Source organism: Bufo bufo, chromosome 2, assembly GCF_905171765.1.
Source record: "Bufo bufo chromosome 2, aBufBuf1.1, whole genome shotgun sequence".
NCBI classification, from domain to species: Eukaryota; Metazoa; Chordata; class Amphibia; order Anura; family Bufonidae; genus Bufo; species Bufo bufo.
The window spans coordinates 119,694,253-119,716,466 of record NC_053390.1 but is presented as its reverse complement, the minus strand read 5'-3'; the positions used below and the strand labels follow the sequence as shown (position 1 = coordinate 119,716,466).

The 22,214-nt window shown below is 45.3% G+C and overlaps 2 protein-coding genes across 2 annotated transcripts in view; one reads left to right on the top strand and one right to left on the bottom strand.

The window, feature by feature from the left end:
- The window catches only part of RAD17 (RAD17 checkpoint clamp loader component), a 67,575-nt gene extending 54,984 nt beyond the window's left edge, over nt 1-12,591 (bottom strand). The window contains exons 1-2 of the mRNA XM_040421486.1: nt 12,522-12,591; nt 4,900-5,003 (exon numbers count right to left, since the gene is read on the bottom strand). Coding sequence (XP_040277420.1) covers nt 4,900-4,941 — 42 coding nt within the window. The 5' untranslated portion in view covers nt 4,942-5,003; nt 12,522-12,591. The remainder of the gene's footprint in view (nt 1-4,899; nt 5,004-12,521) is intronic.
- Nucleotides 12,592-12,825: 234 nt separating this feature from the next.
- AK6 (adenylate kinase 6) lies at nt 12,826-20,642 on the top strand. The gene is made up of 5 exons (XM_040421489.1): nt 12,826-12,938; nt 14,731-14,823; nt 17,300-17,358; nt 18,460-18,605; nt 19,305-20,642. The coding sequence occupies exons 1-5, from the start codon at nt 12,911-12,913 to the stop codon at nt 19,492-19,494; spliced, it is 516 nt and encodes a 171-aa protein (XP_040277423.1). The 5' UTR covers nt 12,826-12,910; the 3' UTR covers nt 19,495-20,642.
- The last annotated feature ends 1,572 nt before the right edge of the window (nt 20,643-22,214 follow it).

The window sequence follows — 22,214 nt, the reverse complement described above, 5'->3', positions numbered from 1 at the left end:
TCTTCACCCATCTAGCAATAACCCCTCGGGATGCTTTTTTCCCCCTATTTCCTCCTAAAAACTGAACCAGGAGGTTCTCGTCCTTTCTCCAAGGAGCCGTAACATCTAAGTAGACTAACAAACATCTCTTGACATCCAAGCAATGAAACTTTTCCTCCACGCTATTGGAGGGGTTAGGAAAAAAGGAAGGCAACACAATGTCTTGGCTCCTATGAAAATCAGAGACAACCTTGGGAAGAAAAGAAGGCAGGGGCCTGATAACTATCTGGTCATCCTGGATGATTGTATAGGGCGGATATGCCGAGAAGGCCTGGATCTCCGAGATCCTCCTAGCAGAGGTAACAGCCAGGAGGAAAGCCATTTTAATGGATAAGATGTCAATTGGAACCTCTAGTAAGGGCTCAAAGGGTCTATCGGTTAGGGCCGTCAAGACCCTATTTAGGTCCCAAGGAGGGGAAAGAGGTCTAACGGAAGGACAGATTCTGGCAGCGGCAGAAAGGAAACGCTTGACCCACGGGTGGATTGCTAATTGGAAGTCAAAAAAGTAGCTCAAGGCCGACACCTGAACTTTTAAGGTGGAGGCCTTGAGCCCTTTGTCTAACCCTGCTTGTAGAAAGTCTAAAACCTTAGGGATTTCTGGAGGACTAAATGGATCAGGGCTAGAACCTAAAAAGGAAGAAAAAAGACATTCCACACCCTATTATACTTCCTAGCTGTTGACGCTTTTTTGCTACCTAGAAGGGTGGAAACAACTTTTCTAGAAAGCCCTCTCTTCAACCAGATGTCCCTGTCAATCTCCATACTGCCAATTGAAGAATCCCCGGATTGGGATGCCATACGGGCCCCTGGGAGAGTAGATCCTCCCTCGGAGGAATCACCCAGGGAGGGCCTCTGGCTAGACTTAAGAGGGTGGGGTACCAGATTCTCTTGGGCCACTTCGGGACTATCATGATTATGGTGGCTCCCTCCCTCCGCACTTTTTTCAGAACCTGTGGGATTAGGGAAATAGGTGGGAAGGCATAGCCGAATTCCTGGCTCCAATCCTGAGACAGACTGTCTACCGCTGTAGGATTCTCTGTGTAATTTAGGGAGAAGAATCTCTTTGTCTTCCTGTTTTTCCGGGTGGCAAAGAGATCTATAGTTGGGGTCCCAAACATTGTTACAATCTGGGAAAAAATCTCCTCGTTCAGCCTCCACTCTGCCTGACTGAGCTCTACTCGACTTAGAAAATCGGCCACCGTGTTCTCTTTCCCTTTCAAATGTATTGCGGATAAGACCAGGTTTCTGTCTTCCGCTATTTTGAAAATTTCCTGGCAGAGGAAGATTAGGGATGGTACTTTTGTTCCGCCCTGATGATTTATATAGGCCACTGTTGTTGAATTGTCCGAGTAAAATACCAACTTTCTGTTGGAGACATCTGGAACTGCCACCTTTAGTACTCTTTCTACTGCCTTGAGCTCCTTGTAATTTGACGTGCAGACCCGGGTTTTTAAATCCCATCTTCCCTGCCAGTATTTTCCATCTGAATGAGCTCCCCAGCCCCACGGACTGGCGTCTGTCGTTATCAGCATGGGTTCAATGAAGGACCAAGGCATTCCTACCGAGAGGTTTTTCTCGGACGTCCACCACAGAAGGGAGTACCTCGCTCTGGAGGAAAGATGAAATTTTTTCTCTAGTGTTTGTGGAAGACCATTCCAAATCTTCAAGATATCCGACTGTAACGGTCTTGTGTGGATCTGAGCGAATGGTACGGCTGGAATTGTAGCCGTCAGGTGCCCCAGTACTGCCATCGCCTCCCTGATGGAACATTGGAAGGACCGGAAAAGGAACCAAACATGCTCTATTGTCGAGGACACTTTCTTCTGAGGGAGGAATGTCTTCTGAGCCGTAGAATCTAGCTGCATTCCTAAAAAGGTGCAAACTTGAGAAGGGGTTAGACAAGATTTCTCCTGATTCATTCTCCACCCCAGATCCTTCAACAGAGAGCACACCAGGACGAGCTCTGCTTGTAACTGCTCCCTTGTTTGGGCTATGAACAAAAAATCGTCCAGATATGGTACTACTACTATCCCAGATGATCGAAGGAATGCCACCATCTCCGTCACGACCTTGGTGAAAATTCTCGGGGCTTGAGAGACCCCAAACGGCAGTGCCCTGTATTGCAGGTGTAGAAGTTGGCCCCTTACTTGAACAGCCGTCCTTAAATACTTTTGGGAGGAAGAGTGAATTGGGATGTGATAATAGGCATCCTCTAAGTCTATACTTGCCATCCAGCAACCTTGGTATAACAGGTCTAAAGTCGTCTTTATAGTTTCCATCCGGAATTTCTTGTATCTCAGGAATTTGTTTAGCCGTTTTAGGTTCAGAATCATCCGAAAGGAACCGTTGGGTTTCTTTATTAAAAAGAGTGGGGAGTAAAACCCCCTGCCCTCCTCCTTCTTTGGGACCTGGCAAACCACTCCTTTGTCCAACAATAACTGAACCTCTTTCTCCAGAACTGTGGATTTTAGAGGATCCTTTGGAGTTGGAGTGTGGGTGAAAAAGACTTGGGGATAGGAGCGGAACTCCAACCTGAATCCCTCCGCTATCCCCCCCAAAACCCACTTGTTTTGGGTGACGTTCGCCCAAGCCGGGAGAAAGGCAGAGAGTCTCCCCCCAACCTGGAGTCTGGCGTCATTGCTTGTCTTTTGGTTTGTTATCCTGGGATTTAAACAGGAAACCGCTAGTTTTTCTTGGAAATCTATCCCTTTCCTTCCTATCGTAGGGCTTACCCCTCTGTTTTCTAAAGCCCTGCTGGGGTTTACGAAAAAAGGGGGGTTTCTGAGGGACAGGAAACCCTTTTTTCTTGTCAGATGCCTTCTCCAAGATGTCATCCAGGGAGGACCCAAACAATCTATCACCCTCACACAGAAGGGCACAAAGTCTGGCCTTAGACCCCTGGTCACCCTTCCATGACCTAAGCCAAATGGCTCTTCTAGCCGCATTCGTCATAGCTGAGGATTTGGCAGCAAAGCGCATAACATCCGTAGAAGCATCCGTTAAAAAATCCGCCGCTTTAGCAAAGGTGGGAAGAGAAGCTAAGATTTCCTCCCTGGGCTTTTTTTCTTTAAGATGTTTCTCTAGCTGTTCAATCCACAATCTTAAGGACCGGGATACCCAAGTGGCTGCAACTGCGGGTCTAAGACAAGTAGCGGAAGTTTCCCATGCCCGTTTAAGGTATATATCTGCTTTCTTATCTAATGGGTCCGACAGGCAACCCAGATCATCAAAGGGGAGGGCAGATCTCTTAGCTATCTTAGCGACTAGAGCATCTACCGTAGGGGCCCTATCCCAGCTGGAGGAAACTTTTTCTTCATAAGGATATTTCCTTTTCACCGAGGAGGGTAAGAAAAACTTTCTATCAGGATTCTTCCATTCTCTATTGATGATCGCTTGCATGTTATCATGAATAGGGAAGACCCGATGTTTTTTAGGGCCTAATGCCTGAAAGGCCTGGTCCGCAACTGATCTGGTCTGCTTAACGTCTTCTAACTGCATGGTTGCTCTGACCGCTTTTAATAACGGCTGCGTGTCCTCTGGGGAAAAGAAGGATCTCCCTGAATAATCTTCATTCGAAGAGTCCGAATCACTAGTCAATAGTTGTCCGGATTCTCCGCCATCGTCGGAAGAGTCCAACTCAATACTGTCGTACTCTGTATCCCTCCCTGGTTTATCTGGGGACCTGGCACGGCTCTTACTGAATGCTTTAAAGGACGCCTTAATAATAGACTTCATGGACTTAGTAAGGGTCTGGGATTGCTCTGCTACCAGATTATCTATACACGCTGAGCATAACGCCTTCTGATAAGATGCAGATAGGGACATTTTACATTCCGCACATTCCTTGTGTCTTGTCTTGGAAGACGACTTTTTAGGTGGTTTAGGGATCTAAAAACAATCATAAGAAACACCACATTAGAATAAAAAGGAACGCTCTCACCCTGAAGCTTTTTCCTTTTCCCCCATCCTCAGACCGGTACCGGACTTGCAGGCCTCAAGGGTTCCTGGGGTTCAGCGCGTCTCTCTGTAGGCTCCGACATGATTGCACCAGGATCGCTACACAGCACATCCAAACTGTGCCCCAGCTGGCTGCCTGAACCTGCCGCCGTATTTGTATTTTAAAAAGACGCGCTCCGGCCTCTACTTCCGGGACTTGCCGGGCGAAGCCCCACCCCCCGACGTCATCTCAAAGAGACGGCCCCGCGCCTGCGCATAAGCGCACGGACGCCATCTTGGAATCGGGGAGAGAGGAAAGCATGGGGAGCCGCCTGAACACGGTCACAGCGGCTCCCCGCAGGGCCGGAGAGAGGGCAGGCGCAGGCAGACTTATGGGGAGCGGCTTCCGGCACGGCCACAGAACTACCGCTCCCCAGGGATAGGACTTCCCACGACACACAGCCACAGACCTTCCCCAGCTCCGGTGTCTTGGAGGTACGTCTTCAGCAGTGCTGCTTCTCAGGATCTCCCATCCGGAGGACAGGAAACCTGAACTGGTGTTATGTGGAGGTGTGTCCTTTTTATCTTCTCAGGTTTCCTGTCCTGATGGGAGGTCCTGAGTCGCACAGGGTGCCGTCATGGGTGAGGGGAAAAAAAGCTAACTTCCCAGATCTCCTGCTCCGATGCTGTGGTCATCTGCCCACGTTTCGACATGTCATCGCTGAACCAAGAGGTAGAGAGCAGTGGAAGACTGAGCAGCATTTGAATTGAAATGGAAGGGATCTGAGAGGAGAGTTTTTTTTGTTATTTTTCTTTTTAAACAGCATTCAGATCAGTTTTTTTATATATAGATTTTTTTTCTGGAAACTCCCTGTAAATGTTTTTGAATTCGTTTCTAGATATCATGAGTAAAGGACACATTACCTTAGCAGAAGTTACTTTTCTTCTGCAAGATGTCTTTGACATTATAAAGTTGTAAAATTCCCATCAGCTCAGCACTGCATGATATGAGGGATCCAGTTGATGCACTGTAACAAAGCACACAAGACATTATACAAAAGCATAATATACCAAATATAAAATCATCCAATCTTTATATGGTGGCAAAACCCCCCTCAAATGCAAGATCTACACAGTAACTACCAGGCCAAGGAATTCCAACATACAGATTTGTTCTATCTGCAAGGTACCATGCTCTATGCCATCCTACAGGCTTGTTGGGAGTTGTAGTATAGCAACAGCTGAAGCATCACCATTGCTTTTAAATCCGTGAGAATAGTGAACATGGTCATTACTCTCACGGATGGCGATGCAGTGAAAAACAGTGCATATGTGAAAACCCCCTTCGCTTGCATGGGAGGAGGCTTAAATTCGTAGGAAATCTGCTCTTTAGTGCGGAAATCAGCTTTAAATCCGTGACTTTTGAACTTACCCTAAGTCCTTCTTTTGTACATTCTATCCCTGGGCTCCACTTTTGGCTTTGGGAGAAAAAAACTGCACCAAACTTCCCTGTGTTCCCACCAGAGACACTGATTATATAGTGAAAGGATGTGTCATCAATGTCACATCAGTGGAGGTCTGGCTACTGGGACCCTGCTGACCCCAATAATGCAGGGGCTTCCTCTACCAGTCTCAACCTGGTGCTGTGCAGAGAACTATGGCACAGCCCCTTCATGTGGATGAGGTTGTGCTCCACATTCTACACATCGCCTGGCTGCCAGCATCATAGAGTCAGGGAAAGAAAAGGTGTAGAAGCCCTAGTGCATTTCCCAGAGCAGCGTCCCCTTCATTCTCAGTAGCTCCAAACATTGGAGTCACACTCAAAATTAAAGTGGAAAAACACTACAGGCTGATCCAACTTTGATGTAATGTCCTTAAAACAAGTCAAAATGAGGCTCAGTAGTGTGTGTGGCCTCCACGTGCCTGTATGACCTCCCTACAACGCCTGTGCATGCTCCTGATGAGGTGGCGGACGGTCTCCTGAGGGATCTCCTCCCAGACCTGGACTAAAGCATCTGCCAACTCCTGGACAGTCTGTGGTGCAATGTGACGTTGGTGGATAGAGCGAGACATGATGTCCCAGATGTGCTCAATTGGATTCAAGTCTGGGGAACGGGCGGGCCAGTCCATAGCATCAATGCCTTCGTCTTGCAGGAACTGCTGACACACTCCAGCCACATGAGGTCTAGCATTGTCTTGCATTAGGAGGAACCCAGGGCCAACCGCACCAGCATATGGTCTCACAAGGGGTCTGAGGATCTCATCTCGGTACCTAATGGCAGTCAGGCTACCTCTGGCGAGCACATGGAGGGCTGTGCGGCCCTCCAAAGAAATGCCACCCCACAGCATTACTAACCCAATGCCAAACCGGTCATGCTGGAGGATGTTGCAGGCAGCAGAACGTTCTCCACGGCGTCTCCAGACTCTGTCACGTCTGTCACATGTGCTCAGTGTGAACCTGCCAATCTTGGTGTTCTCTGGCAAATGCCAAACTTCCTGCACGGTGTTGGGCTGTAAGCACAACCCCCACCTGTGGACGTCGGGCCCTCATATCACCCTCATGGAGTCTGTTTCTGACCGTTTGAGCAGACAGATGCACATTTGTGGCCTGCTGGAGGTCATTTTGCAGGGCTCCTCCTGTTCCTCCTTGCACAAAGGCAGAGGTAGCGGTACTGCTGCTGGGTTGTTGCCCTCCTACGGCCTCCTCCACGTCTCCTGATGTACTGGCCTGTCTCCTGGTAGCGCCTCCATGCTCTGGACACTACGCTGACAGACACAGCAAACTTTCTTGCCACAGCTCGCATTGATGTGCCATCCTGGATAAGCTGCACTACCTGAGCCACTTGTGTGGGTTGTAGACTCCGTCTCATGCTACCACTAGAGTGAAATCACCGCCAGCATTCAATAGTGACCAAAACATCAGCCAGGAAGCATAGGAACTAAGAAGTGATCTGTGGTCACCACATCCAGAACCACTCCTTTATTGGGGGTGTCTTGCTAATTGCCTATAATTTCCACCTGTTGTCTATCCCATTTGCACAACAGCATGTGAAATTGATTGTCACTCAGTGTTGCTTCCTAAGTGGACAGTTTGATTTCACAGAAGTGTGATTGACTTGGAGTTACATTGTGTTGTTTAAGTGTCCCCTTTATTTTTTTGAGCAGTGTATTTGTTATATTCCCTGTTGTTTGTATCTGGGCCTGAGACAGAGACTTCTATTCGTCCATCTGGGGAGGAATGGGTTGTCTCTGGTCCTATACTTATTCCAGGGCCTCATAGGGAAATCAGGGCCTAGGTATCCTGCTTATGAATATTCCTACCTTCAAGGTCTGTTCATATTGATAAGTAGTCAGGGCCCGGATTAGGGTTGTTTAGGAGGTGACCTGTTTCTTCCCTAGTTTCCAGGCCCAGTTACTGTTCCCCTTCCCTCCTGTGTTCAGTGTGGAGTGTGGACCCCCACCAATCTAATAGTTATCCTAGATATCCCCTTTCATGTGAATAGGGGTTAACTTGTAACAATCGGAGTTCCCCTTTTTAAAGGGGGTTATATATATATATATATATATATATATATATATATATATATATATATATATCCCCCTTCACTGAGTGACAATCAATTTCACATGCTGTTGTGCAAACGGGATAGACAACAGGTGGAAATTATAGGCAATTAGCAAGACACCCCCAATAAAGGAGTGGTTCTTCTCAGTGACCACTTCTCAGTTCCTATGCTTCCTGGCTGATGTTTTGGTCACTTTTGAATGTTGCCGGTGCTTTCACTCTAGTGGTAGCATGAGACGGAGTCTACAACCCACACAAGTGGCTCAGGTAGTGCAGCTTATCCAGGATGGCACATCAATGCGAGCTGTGGCAAGAAGGTTTGCTGTGTCTGTCAGCGTAGTGTCCAGAGCATGGAGGCGCTACCAGGAGACAGGCCAGTACATCAGGAGACGTGGAGGAGGCCGTAGGAGGGCAACAACCCAGCAGCAGGACCGCTACCTCCGCCTTTGTGCAAGGAGGAACAGGAGGAGCACTGCCAGAGCCCTGCAAAATGACCACCAGCAGGCCACAAATGTGCATCTGTCTGCTCAAACGGTCAGAAACAGACTCCATGAGGGTGATATGAGGGCCCGACGTCCACAGGTGGGGGTTGTGCTTACAGCCCAACACCGTGCAGGACGTTTGGCATTTGCCAGAAAACACCAAGATTGGCAAATTCGCCACTGGCGCCCTGTGCTCTTCACAGATGAAAGCAGGTTCACACTGAGCACGTGACAGAGTCTGGAGACGCCGTGGAGAACGTTCTGCTGCCTGCAACATCCTCCAGCATGACTGGTTTGGCATTAGGTCAGTAATGGTGTGGGGTGGCATTTCTTTGTAGGGCCGCACAGCCCTCCATGTGCTCGCCAGAGGTAGCCTGACTGCCATTAGGTACCGAGATGAGATCCTAGACCTCATGTGGCTGGAGTGTGTCAGCAGTTCCTGCAAGACGAAGGCATTAATGCTATGGACTGGCCCGCCCGTTCCCCAGACCTGAATCCAATTGAGCACATCTGGGACATCATGTCTCGCTATATCCACCAACGTCACGTTGCACCACAGACTGTCCAGGAGTTGGCAGATGCTTTAGTCCAGGTCTGGGAGGAGATCCCTCAGGAGACCGTCCGCCACCTCATCAGGAGCATGCACAGGTGTTTTAGGGAGGTCATACAGGCACGTGGAGGCCACACACTACTGAGCCTCATTTTGACTTGTTTTAAGGACATTACATCAAAGTTGGATCAGCCTGTAGTGTTTTTTTCCACTTTAATTTTGAGGGTGACTCCAAATCCAGACCTCCACGGGTTAAAAAATTTGATTTCCATTTTTTTTTTTGGTGTGATTTTGTTGTCAGCACATTCAACTATGTAAAGAACAAAGTATTTCAGAAGAATATTTAATTAATTCAGATCTAGGATGTGTTATTTTTGTGTTCCCTTTATTTTTTTGAGCAGTGTACAAACAAACGCGACACTTAACTTCTGTCGAGACGGAAGAACAGGAACAACAGAGACAAACTCACACCAGCCCAGCCAAACCCAAATGAAGCTATCTACTGCACAGTCAGAAGGGTGGGGTCAGACTATAAAGGGTAGAAGTGATGACCACTGAGCAAACAGCTGAGAAAAGGGAAGTGGTCATTAACTCTATCAACACTGATTTAAGAGTCATCTTTTTTTCTTTAGGACATTTTAAATCCTTTTTGGAATTTAATTTCACTGATAGTACATCATTAGATTTGTTTATGTATGCACGTCTAAAACACATATATGAGGCCTCTAGCAATAAAGGTTATATTTTTCCACGGGAGAATGTATTTTTTGATTATTGTTATGCCCAGACAGATGAGGGTTAAGATAGCTAGTTTATACTGTACACTTCAAATGGCATTGGCAAGCATAACTGTATTTAAAAGCCCAAGTAAATGGGAGCAAGAGTTGCATTGCCCCCCACTACAGTGGACCAGCATTTACAGAAATGTAAGAAAGGCCACAATTTCTAATGCTCACAGATTAATTCAATTTAAGATCTTGCACCGATTGTACTATACGCCAAAAACCCAAGCGAAATTTCCTCAAAATAAAGGCCGAGATTGCTGCTGTCCTAAATGTGGATGTGTGAATGCGTATTTTGGCCATTTACTTTGGAACTGCAGCAAATTAAAATGGTACTGGGAACAGGTTTTTGTGGCCCTAAAAAAGGAGTCCTCTTCGACATATAACCCCGGGATGTTGACGGTAATGTTGGGATATTTTGCTTCAGATACGGTAATTCCGGTCCGGGTCAGACAGATCTGAATGAGGGGGTTGATGGCGGCAAAAGTTATCTTAATTAATTACTGGGGCTCTGTCTCCCCGCCCTCGCTAAATGAATGGATCCAGTACCTTCGACAAATTAAAATTTATGAGGATATGGAAAAGAAACGGAGAGCGGCACGTGTGACTGTTAAGACACAATTATTATCGTAATTACAGCTCCATTTGATAGAGCTGTAGTGACGACAGCCAAATGGGGAGGGGGGGGGGGAGTTATAGTTTTATTTTTCTATATTATTCCTGAATCTATTGTGATATTCATAATTTATGCAGGATTTTGCTCTCTCTCATAGGGTAGTTTACTATTCCCCTTAGTGGCTATCTTGCATTAGTTGTCTTTTCTATCATAATCTGTGTTGTTTTTCACTTTGTATTTAAAAAAGGAAAATAAAATAAATAAAAAAACACAGATTTAAGAGAAATCAAGGAGACTGTTAGATTCCTCAACGCTCAAACAGTCTCCTTGATTTCCTGACATCAGTCACCTGAGGGACCGTAACAATAACTTAAAGAGGAATTCCCATCTCAGACACTGACATATCTCTAGGATATGCCACCAATGTCAGATAGGTGTTAGTCCCCACTCCCATCTCCAAAACGGACTGCCCAAAATGAAGGAGGGCGCACCATGCATGCACAGCCACCTCTTCATGGGACCACCGAAAACAGCTGAACTAGTTGGATATTGTCATAACTGCCATAGCGGTGAATGAAGAGGTGGCTTTTCATGCATGGTGCGCCCTCCTTCATTTTGGGCAGCCCGTTTTGGAGATAGGAGAGGGGCCCAGAGGTGGGACAAGCACCTATCTGACATAAGTGGCATATCCTAGTGATATGCCATCAACGTCTGAGAGGAGACAACCCCTTTCATTTACACATCCAACATCCAATGGATTCTAACGATAATCAGCACTAGAGATGAGCAAAGTGACTTCGGATGCAACATCTGAAGTCGCTTCGCTAAAAAATCCATTATAATGCCGTATGGAGATTTGTCTCAGTACAGTATTAGAATGTATGGGCTCTGATGAGCCGGAGTCATTCATGTAGTCGCGAGAGACTTCGGTAATTGATTATTACAGCGAAAAACGACCTGACGCAGAAAACTTACTTCGGCTCATCGGAGCCCATACATTCTAATACTGTACTGAGACAAATCTCCGTACAGTATTATAATGGATTTTTTAGCGAAGTGACTTTGGATGTTGCATCCGAAGTCGCTTTGCTCATCTCTAATCGGCACCTGATGTATTTGGATGCCACTTATCTTCCTCCATCAAAGGCCTCGTTCACACATCAGTGAGTCATGGACCGCTCACATATCCGATGACTTTAAGGGTCCATTCACACGTCCGCAACTTGGGTCTGGATCCATTCCGCAATTTTGCTGAACAGGTGCGGACCTATTTATTTTCAATAGGGCCAGAACGGATGCGGACAGCACACTATGTGTTGTCCGCATTTCCGGATACGCACTTCCTGATCCGCAATTCCGTTCCCGAAAAAACTAGAACATGTCGGGGGGGGGGGGGGGGGAAGGAGTTATTTATAAAAACTTAATAAAACATAAAAACAAGCAACGCGTTTCAGTGCCAGTCCACTACATTCATCAGGCAACCTTGCCTGGTGAAGGTGGGGGGCCGCCACTGAAACTCTGCCAGGTGGGGGGGGGCCGCCACTGAAACTCCGCCTGGTGAAGGTGGGGGGGGGCCGCCACTGAAACTCCGCCTGGTGAAGGTGGGGGGGGGCTGCCACTGAAACTCCGCCTGGTGAAGGTGGGGGGGGGGGGCCGCCACTGAAACTCCGCCTGATGAAGGTGGGGGGGGGGGCCGCCACTGAAACTCCGCCTGATGAAGGTGGGGGGGGGGGCCGCCACTGAAACTCCGCCTGATGAAGGTGGGGGGGGGGGGGGCCGCCACTGAAACTCCGCCTGATGAAGGTGGGGGGGGGGCCGCCACTGAAACTCCGCCTGACGAAGGGGGGGGGGGCGCCACTGAAACTCCGCCTGACGAAGGTGGGGGGGCCGCCACTGAAACTCCGCCTGGTGAAGGGGTGGGGGGGGGGGCCGCCACTGAAACTCTGCCTGGTGAAGGTGGGGGGGGGGGGCGCCACTGAAACTCCGCCTGGTGAAGGTGGGGCCGCCACTGAAACTCTGCCTGATGAAGGTGGGGGGGGCCGCCACTGAAACTCCGCCTGGTGAAGGTGGGGAACCTCCACTGAAATGCTTTGCTTGTTTTTAGATGTGTTTTTATTTTTTATAAATAAATGTATAACTACCTGAAGTTCTCGGGGGCAGCGCGCTTTGTCTGCTTTTCCTGGAGTACGGACGACACAAGGAAGGTAATAAACATACATAGAACAAAAAACAGATCTTTCACGGACCGTCTCGGATGTCATCATGGACGTGTGAACGAGGCCTAACGTGCACTTGGGTATCTGTGGCAGTAATATATTTCTGAGGAATATTAAACCTTCAGGACAGACCATTTGCCTCAGTAATTATAAGTGCAGGAATATAACAGTGACTGGACTAGCAGCCTCCTGCCATCTCAGAGCCTGTGTGTTAGTGATGATGGGACTTGTAGTTCCACACATGACCCGTCTGGAGGCAGACAATGTCACCTCCTCCAGGCACGGGGGCCCCCTACTGGTGAAGAAGGCAGCGCACTCATGGTACAGATACTCACCGGCACAACAACGCTGCCACTCCTGACTGTTCCCTCACACCGCGGCCGCTGCACTTCTACGTCACCGTCGCAGCAATGACGTAGACGCCGAGTTGAAAGATGCCGCTGACGGCTTAGCCTGGTGAAGCCGACGACGCCATCTTTGATGTGGGCACAGATTGCATTAACCTTTAGTGTCCCAGTATGATACCTCTAGATATCGTGACACTGTAATAACACGTCAGTCTCATTTTAAATTGTAGCTTTATATTAATTATATCCAACCGGACGGTGCGGCCCTCGGCTATGACGTCACGTAGCCCCGCCTCCCGCATGAACGAGTTTATGGTGCGCGGAATACAGCGTGTGACACCAGTACTGCACGTGACAGGGAGAGATCGCGTGTGACCATGAGGCGCCCCAATATCCTGCTGACGGGTGAGTGCAGTGTACCCCCGTACCGCCCCAATACCAGCCTACTACTGGCAGGAGAGTACAGTGTGCCCGCATACTGTCCCAATACCAGCCTACTACTGGCAGGAGAGTACAGTGTACCCGCATACTGTCCCAATACCATCCTACTACTTGCAGGAGAGTACAGTGTTCCCCCATACCAGCCTACTACTGGCAGGAGAGTACAGTGTACCCGCATACCGCCCCAATACCAGCCTACTACTGGCAGAAGAGTACAGTGTGCCTGCATACCGCCCCAATACCAGCCTACTACTGGCAGGAGAGTACAGTGTGCCCGCATACCGCCCAATACCATCCTACTACTGGCAGGAGAGTACAGTGTACCCCCATACTGCCCCAATACCCCCAAATCGCATCCACAAGCAAGTGCGGATGCGATGCGTTTTTCATGGATGGTTGCTAAGGGTACTTTCACACTTGCGACATAGGATTCCGGCAGGCAGTTCCATCGCCAGAACTGCCTGCCGGATGCGGCAATCCTGACGCAAACGGATGGCATTTGTCAGATGGATCTGGATGCGGATCCGTCTGACAAATGCATTGAAGTACCGGATCCGTCTCTCCAGTGTTATCCGGAAAAACTGATCCGGTATTTTTTATTTTTTTTGCATTTTTCTACGTATGCGCAGACCGGAAAAACCGGATCTGTTTTGCTGGAACACTTAATGCCGGATCCGGCATTCCGGCAAGTGTTCAGGATTTTTGGCCGGAGAGAAAACTGCAGCATGCTGCGGTATTTTCTCCGGCCAAGAAACGTAAGAGGGACTGAACTGATGCATCCTGAACGGAACGCTCTCCATTCAGAATGCAATAGGATAAAACTGATCAGTTTTTTTCCCGGTATTGAGCCTCTGTGATGGAACTCAACGCCGGAAAAGAAAACCACTAGTGTGAAAGTACCATAAGAGATGTTGTTTGTAAACCTTCAGTTTTTTATCACGCGCGTGAAAAACGCATCAGTGCGCATTTCACCGCGCAATAAAAACTGAACGCAATCGCGAGCAAAACTCAATAAACTTGCGAAATCACGCATTTTTAACTGAACGCATCCAGACCTAATCCGTATCGCTCGTCTGCAAAGGGCCTTTAAGTGAAACTGTCATTCTTTTTTTTCTTATTTGTGTAATGTGTAGGGGCAGTGATACCGACCATATTTGTAATATACTTTGATTACTGAAATCGTATATTTCTGTTAGAATAATAGCTGTAAAGTGGCCCATTTTGAGCCTTAGCAACGCTCCTCTGTCTTCTGCTCACATAATAGTCAGTGTTGAGCGAGTCTCCACTGTTATGAAAGCGGAGGAGCGTTGCTAAGGCTCAAAATGGGCCACTTTACAGCTATTATTCTAACAGAAATATACGATTTCAGTAATCAAAGTATATTACAAATATGGTCGGTATCACTGCCCCTACACATTACACAAATAAGAAAAAAAGAATGACCGTTTCACTTTAAGGCATTGTGTGCATCCAAATCGCAACCTAAATCTTTATCTGCCTCCTTCCTGGTAAGAAGAGTGGCTGATATTTCGGTATAATGGTGAGCACTGGTGTAGCTGGTGACCCCTTCCCCTCTGCAGCAGATAAAGGGGACATGCTGAGATCAGAATTAATTCAGTCCTATTCTGCGGGCCGGAAACTTCAGGTGATCATATAGAAATAACACTTCAGGTGGATAGAAATTCTGCCTTTGTCTTTTTATGGTGGGTCTCTTTTAAATGCTAATTAACATAAGCCTTTTCTTACCGTTTTTCAGGTACCCCGGGTGTTGGAAAGACAACCCTGGGAAAAGAGCTGGCAGAGAGAACAGGTCTCGACTATGTCAATATTGGAGATTTAGCAAAAGAAGGTAAGATGCAAGGAGTAATAAAAGGAATATCCGGGACTAGAGCTTTCTTATTTTTTGCTATAAAAAGTGTGATTTTTATCTTTATTATTATTTGCAAAAGCATGTCTGTAGGGAATATATGATAGAGGGGGACACCGGGCACCACCAAAATATTTAAATGGGTGCAATCTGCATGCATATATAAGACCATTGTATTAAAGAGCAGAATGCGCATGCCCAGACAGATGCACACCAAAAGATCACAATTTACCGTAATATGTGTAAATCTTTATTGAGAACCAACACGTTCAAACCAGTTAAAAAGTCAGACACAGGAGATCTTCATTAAATGTATGGAAAAGAAGAATCTCCACATGCAGCACAGTCCATGATAAGACAATCGCCAAGAATCCATGAAGTAGCGGTACATGATGAGGTATAAATGTATAATCAATAGTAGTATATGCCACAGGTCATGATTGTATCAAATAACATTTTATTTGAGCCGAGTGCAGACTCTGTCCTCCTGAATGACAAGAGGCTGCAGCACTTAAATTTCTATGGGAACTATTAAAAAAAAAATATTATATATATAAAACAATTTAAAAAAAACAAATCCCCCCCCCCCCCCCTTTCCCTAAAATGTAAATAAAAAATATGTAAGCAATAAAAAAAATAATACACATCATGGACATGGCCACGTGCGAAAAACACTCGTACTATTAAAATAAAAATAATTATCCCATATAAATATTTATCCCAAAATAGCAGACTCGCTGTTTTTTAGTCACAAAAAATTAAAAAGTAATCAAAAAGTCATACACATTCCAAAATGGTAGCAATGAAAAGTACAGATCGCACCGCAAAGAACGAGCTCTTATACAGCTCTGTACACATAGCTACAAAAAAGTTATCCATTTGGAATTTTTCCCAGCTCCCCACTTCATTGTATGCAATCTTAAACTGTTGAACTTGTCTCGCAAAAATACAAGCCCTCATACGGCGATGTAAACAGGAAAATTAAAAAAGTTATGGCCCTGGAAAGGCATGGAGTGACAAACAGAAAACCCTCTGGGACTGAAAGGGTTAAACTGTTTTTTTTTTTGTTTTGTTTTGTTTTTATTATTATTTCTTTTTTACAGGTAAATAATGAAATTAGAGAGAGCACTACAGTACCTCCATCTATCCTATGATGCCTTAGGGTCCATTCACACATCCATATGTGTTTTACGGATCCGAAAAACACGGACACCGGCAATGTGCGTTCCGCAATTTGTGGACCACACATCGCCGGCACTATAATAGAAAATGCCTAGGACATGTTCTATTTTTTTCGGGAACTGAATTGTGGACCCGGAAGTGTGGGTCCGCATTTCTGGATCCAGACAGCACATCGTGTGGCCCCATAGAAATTAAAGGGTCCGCAATTCCGTTCCGCAGAATGCGAAACAGAATTGCGGACGTGTGAATGGAGCCTTAAGGTAACAGGAGACCAGACATCCACGCTGTTAATTGTAAACTAGGATCCGTATTTTCTGACTCTGGATGCAGCCTCCGAGACACAGCCTAATATTTAGTGTAATCTATAATAATACAGTTAATCACTTGAAATTCTAATGAGCTTTTCAAATTTGTGAGTTTTGGTTTTTTATGAAAGCAGATGATCTCTTTTGCCGTGCAGTGTGTTATGCACTCTATGCAGATCAGAAGAAAGCGAGGGTGAATTTTCATTTTCATATCGAGTCCAGTGTCCTCCTTCCAGGAGTGGTATTGGGTAAAGCCGATGAGGACTGTAATTATAAGGCTGCTCCACCCATAAAAAAGAAAAACATGAGAAAATTGGTAAATTCCAGTAAATCCCAGTCTGTTGTCTCCGTGGATGGTTAGTCAGCACTTGGGTGTTATCCTTTAATTATACAGATTTTTCAGCGTTCACAAGATGCTCCTGTCTGTTTTCCGATGCCTTTGGCTCTGCTGATTCTGGCAGTCAGGTTCTGTTGGGTTTCCATTGCTTTTGACGGAAAGAACAGCCAACGCGCCCGCATTCACATCTGCCTCAGAGGCTTCACTAGGAGCCTCCATAGCGGCTATGCCGCTTCCTCTATTCACTGCATAGTGCTGTATGCCAAGTAAAGAACGCAGAAGCAGTTATAGACCGCTTCTGTCTTCTAGGGGCCCCCAGCTGTCACTGCCATCCCAGGGACCCAAGATGCTCCTGTTAGATTGTAAGAGATTTAATTCTACAACGGCACCAGGCGCAGTACATGTTGGTCCCCATGAGATGAAGCCACGACTAGAAGTGGGTCATAACTCAAGTGTGAAGGAAACATTTATATGATCTGGACCTAATGTAGCATTTCATACTAAAGTTCTCCACTTGTCCATATGTCTACCTTGCATGCAAGTATTTTTCATATCCTAGAAGGGGAAATGGCATTAGAAAAGCAAAAGAATGCGTCTCTCGTAAACCATGGCGCCTCGCTCTCTGTTTTTACAGGCAACCTGTATGAAGGTTTCGATGAAGAGTATGAGTGTCCAGTTCTTGATGAAGACAGAGTAAGTTGTAATATATTATTTTTAAACCAGACTTTATTTTTTATTTTTTTTTCATCTTGTTTTAGCTGTTTTCTCAGAAAATACCTTTTAATCCCAATAAATTTTGGTAACACGAAACACGTGTCAGTATCAATCTGATGAGTGTGAAAGTGAAGAGGAGGTAAAACTGGTTTCGGCATGGTTTTAGAGTCGTTTCAGAAAACCTTGCGTATATCCGTAGTACAAGCGTCTTTCTTAGGAGCCACTTCTCCTCCCCCCTGCATCCTGGACTAGAGGTGGCCAACTGGCCATATATGTTTGGCCTCATGCACACAACCGTTGTTTTGGTCCACATACAAGCCGCAGTTTTTGCTGCTTGGATGCGGACTTATTCACTTCAATGGGGCCGCAAAAGGTGCGGACAGCACTCAGTGTGGTGTCCGCATCCGTTGCTCCGTTCCGTGGTCCGCAAAAATATATATCCTGTCCTATTCTTGTCCATTTTGCGGACAAGAATAGGCAGTTATATCAATGGCTGTCCGTGCCGTTCCGCAAATTGTGCAACGCACCCGGACGCCAAAACACACAACGGTCGTGTGCATGAGGCCTTAGACAGAAGTAGGTTGATGGTTGAACAAACACTCATCTGGTGATCTTTTTGCAGATACGCCCATGCACATTTTAGTCCATATTGATTGTTCTAGTTGTTCAACCTGTCCATAAGTGGTCAGTAGAACAAGGCGATGGACAGAAGATCTTTCTGAGAACGTTCTTTCAAATTATCACCTTTCATTCACAAACAATCTTTCTTTGAACAAAAGATCTTGCTTCCGACTAGCGGACGAAAATACTACATAAAAAAAAAAAAAAAAAATAACGGTCTGTCATCGGTCAGTTAAAACGATTGTTCGTAATTAAAGGGCACCCGCGGCAGGACCTATTTAAGCTGCCACCTAGTCCAAGATGCCAATAGGTCCCAATAAATGCTAAAGTACAGGATTCATCTACACATACTAACATGGGATATATATATATTTATTTTATATCTCTATCCTCACTGAATTCAAGAAGAGTTTGTTTTCTCCAGCTGCAATTTCTTTTGAGCTATTTTGTTTCTTGCAGGTGATTGATGAGCTGGAGGACAGAATGAGTGAAGGAGGCGTCATTGTAGACTATCACGGCTGCGACTTTTTTCCAGAGAGATGGTTCCACATAGTATTTGTTCTGAGAACAGACAATTCCTTATTATATGAAAGACTGGAGAGCAGGTAAATGCCACGATGATGGAGATAAGAACGGGGTATTCTCATCTTAAACTTTTATGGAATAATATAGGACTCCCACCTTTTAGCAGAATGTGGCGGTCTAGTTCCCTGATTCTCGGCAGCTGTAGTCCCTTTTCTTCTGCTAAGTGATGAGGATCTCACAAAATCCCAAACTTCCATTCTCTCCCCAAATACACGTCGGGGAAACGAGGATCAAACAAGAACTCTAAGTGGCGCTGGAGCAGCCATTGATCCCCTCCCCACTGCTGAAGTGGCTGAATGCACATGTTCATTGGAGAGTCTGACCATAGCTGGTGGAACTATCACAGGCGAATGTCTAGTTTACAATTGGATTTACAGGTAGCCGTTCTTTGAAGATCTGACTTGTGATCTCGTTATTATGTAAGGTCATTTTTGATAGGATGGAACCATTCCTTTACACCAAGCATCCTAAACCTGCGGCCCTCCAGCTGTTGTAAAACTACAATGTCCTGCTGTAGGCTGATACCTGTAGGCTGTTCGGGCATGCTGGGAGTTGTAGTTTTGCAACAGCTGGAGGTCCGCAGTTTGAGCATGCCTGCTCTACACCATTGCTATAGTGAGAGGCCATTGATACCTATACTAACAACAAAGGCTCCAGTTTACACAAGGAGGTCACATCTTTTGGCATCAAATTCATTTTAATTGTCTGTTTTTATTTAGGGGTTACAAGCAGAAAAAGCTACAAGACAACGTCCAATGTGAGATTTTCCAGACTATATATGAAGAGGCTGTGGAGTCTTATCGGCAGGACATCGTCCACCAGCTGCCCAGTAACACACCAGACGACCTGGAGCAAAACATGGAACAGATTTCCCAGTGGATTCAGCAATGGATGAAGGATAACAACTGAATAGTGACAGTGGACTGCCTTTCACTTTATTAGGTGTGATTGCTGTGCTGATGCGTGTTTCTACATTCACTGCTATCGCAAACACATGATTCAATGTACATACTGTAAATGGTTAGAATTTATGACAAATATCCAAAGATTTGGAGGAAGACTGAACCCCTACTGTAGACCTGTATAATATTCCTCTTTCTTATTCCGTTCCCTTTTCTACACCATTTGATGTAAGTAGCGCCCCCTGTTGTCTGTCTTTTGTGACACAAAGAAATATTTAGCCTATAATATTTTTTGCTAAGAGAAGCATAAAACTTTCCCTTATGTGGCAAAAGTGCATCAGTCATGAGTCTGGCACTAAGTTTACAGGACTTTTGTACCCAGATGTAAAAATGAGCATACCCTCAAGACCTCATATTTCAGGTCAAAAGTCACATGGAAAATCTGCCACGTAATACAGTCCCAGCTAGGTAGATGAGATTTCCAAAATCTCATGTACATGATGCAGAAACTGACCCAAGGTGCGGATTTTGCAATCTGCAGTGTTTACATTGTTTAGGTGGATTTTCAGTGCAGAGTTCACCTTTTGCAATGCATAGGGTGGGATCTGAAGCAAATTCGCCTGCAACACATGCAGGTTTTGATACGAAAACGCAGTGAAAACCGCATGGAAAATTCACATAAACTACACTGCCATGTGCATGTACCCACAAACAGTTAATGCGTTTTCTGTGCTGTGTAATGGAAGACCCATTAATATGAGCTCCGGTATAGTTGTACAGCTGGTGCCAGGTAAGAGAAGCCTTGGCTTTAGCGATTCGTGGTTATTTGTTAGAGCCATTTGGTACCTTGTAGTGCCCTCATAATGAAGCATACATCTTGTAGAGGCCCTGTTTGGTAATTAGCCATCTCAGGATACTGGTGTGCTTTACATACTGCGCACACTACAGCTGTAGCACTTGGAATCTGTGCTTCCAAGACTCTTATCACGTAATGATGCGTCTGGTAAATGGTGCTGCGGTGTATGCAACGAGAACCTGCAGGTACTATGCCTGACAACTCGACGGACATCCACTCTATCAGATCTTGTAATATTGACGGTTAGAGTGCCAGGAATACTGTGCGAGTCAATGGTGGAATAAATCTGTGATATTCTCATTACTGCATTTGATTTTTGGTTCGATAAACCCCAGATTACACACACAATGAAACTACATTGAAAGTTGACAAACTTTTTAAATACATTGCATTACCAACATGGTTTTGATTTTGAATTAGGCCTGGTTTAGATGGACTTAATGTAGGCACTAGTGATGCGTGAAGCGAGCTTTGGATGCTTCATCGAAGTTGCTTTGTTTAAAACTTCGGATTAATACTGTACGGAGATCCGTCTCCGTACTGTATTAGAATGTATGAGCTCCGATGAGCCGAAGTTAGTGATTCACGAAGACCCACAATTTTTAGAGTGGAAAACCACTTTAAAACTTGGAACCGAACTCTGCTGTTTTAATCTGAACTAAGTTTTGAACGAAGCGACTTCGGATGTAGCATTAGAAGCTCACTTCCCTCCTCACTAGTGGGCATATATTGGCATCCATATTATAGACCCAATTCCTGGTCTCACTGTGGGTCTGATGATCCAAACTAAAATAGGGGTCTATGATGCTGTAATTGCAGCTCAATAGACCAGTGGTAAGGCCGGGATTTGCAGTTGTAATACTGAAACAGCTGCCTCTGCAGTTCAGCAGGCTCCGGAGCTGAAATCTACCAGTGTTCCTTGGTACAATATCTATGCAAAACTTGTTTGGAGGATTTGAATTCTGGAAATTGTAGTCTTTTTAAATGGAATGTGTCATCAGAAACTGTAAATTACATTTTTATGTTAACCCCTTAAGGACTCGGCCATATTTCACCTTAAGGACCAGGCCATTTTTTGCAAATCTGACCAGTGTCACTTTAAGTGCTGATAACTTTAAAACGCTTTGACTTATCCAGGCCATTCTGAGATTGTTTTTTTTGTCACATATTGTACTTCATGACACTGGTAAAATGAAGTAAAAAAATATCATTTTTATTTATAAAAAAAATACCAAATTTACCAAAAATCTGTGTAAAATTGCAAATTTCCAAGTTTCAATTTCTCTACTTCTATAATACATAGCAATACCTCCAAAAATAGTTATTACTTTACATTCCCCATATGACTACTTCTTCGTGTTTGGATCATTTTGGGAATGATATTTATTTTTTTGGGGATGTTACAAGACTTAGAAGTTTAGAAGCAAATCTTGAAATTTTTCAGAAATGTTCAAAAACCCAATTTTTAGGGACCAGTTCAGGTCTGAAGTCACTTTGCAAGGCTTACATAATAGAAACCACGCAAAAATGACCCCATTATATAAACTACACCCCTCAAGGTATTCAAAACTGATTTTACAAACGTCGTTAACCCTTTAGGTGTTCCACAAGAGTTATTGGCAAATGGAGATGAAATTTCTGAATTTAAATTTTTGGGCAAATTTTCCATTTTAATCCATTTTTCCCAGTAACAAAGCAAGGGTTAACAGCCAAACAAAACTCAATATTTATGGCCCTGATTCTGTAGTTTACAGAAACACCCCATATGTGGTCGTAAACAGCTGTACGGGCACACAGCAGGGCGCAGAAGGAAAGGAATGCCATACAGTTTTTGGAAGGCAGATTTTGCTGGACAGTTTTTTTTTTTTTGA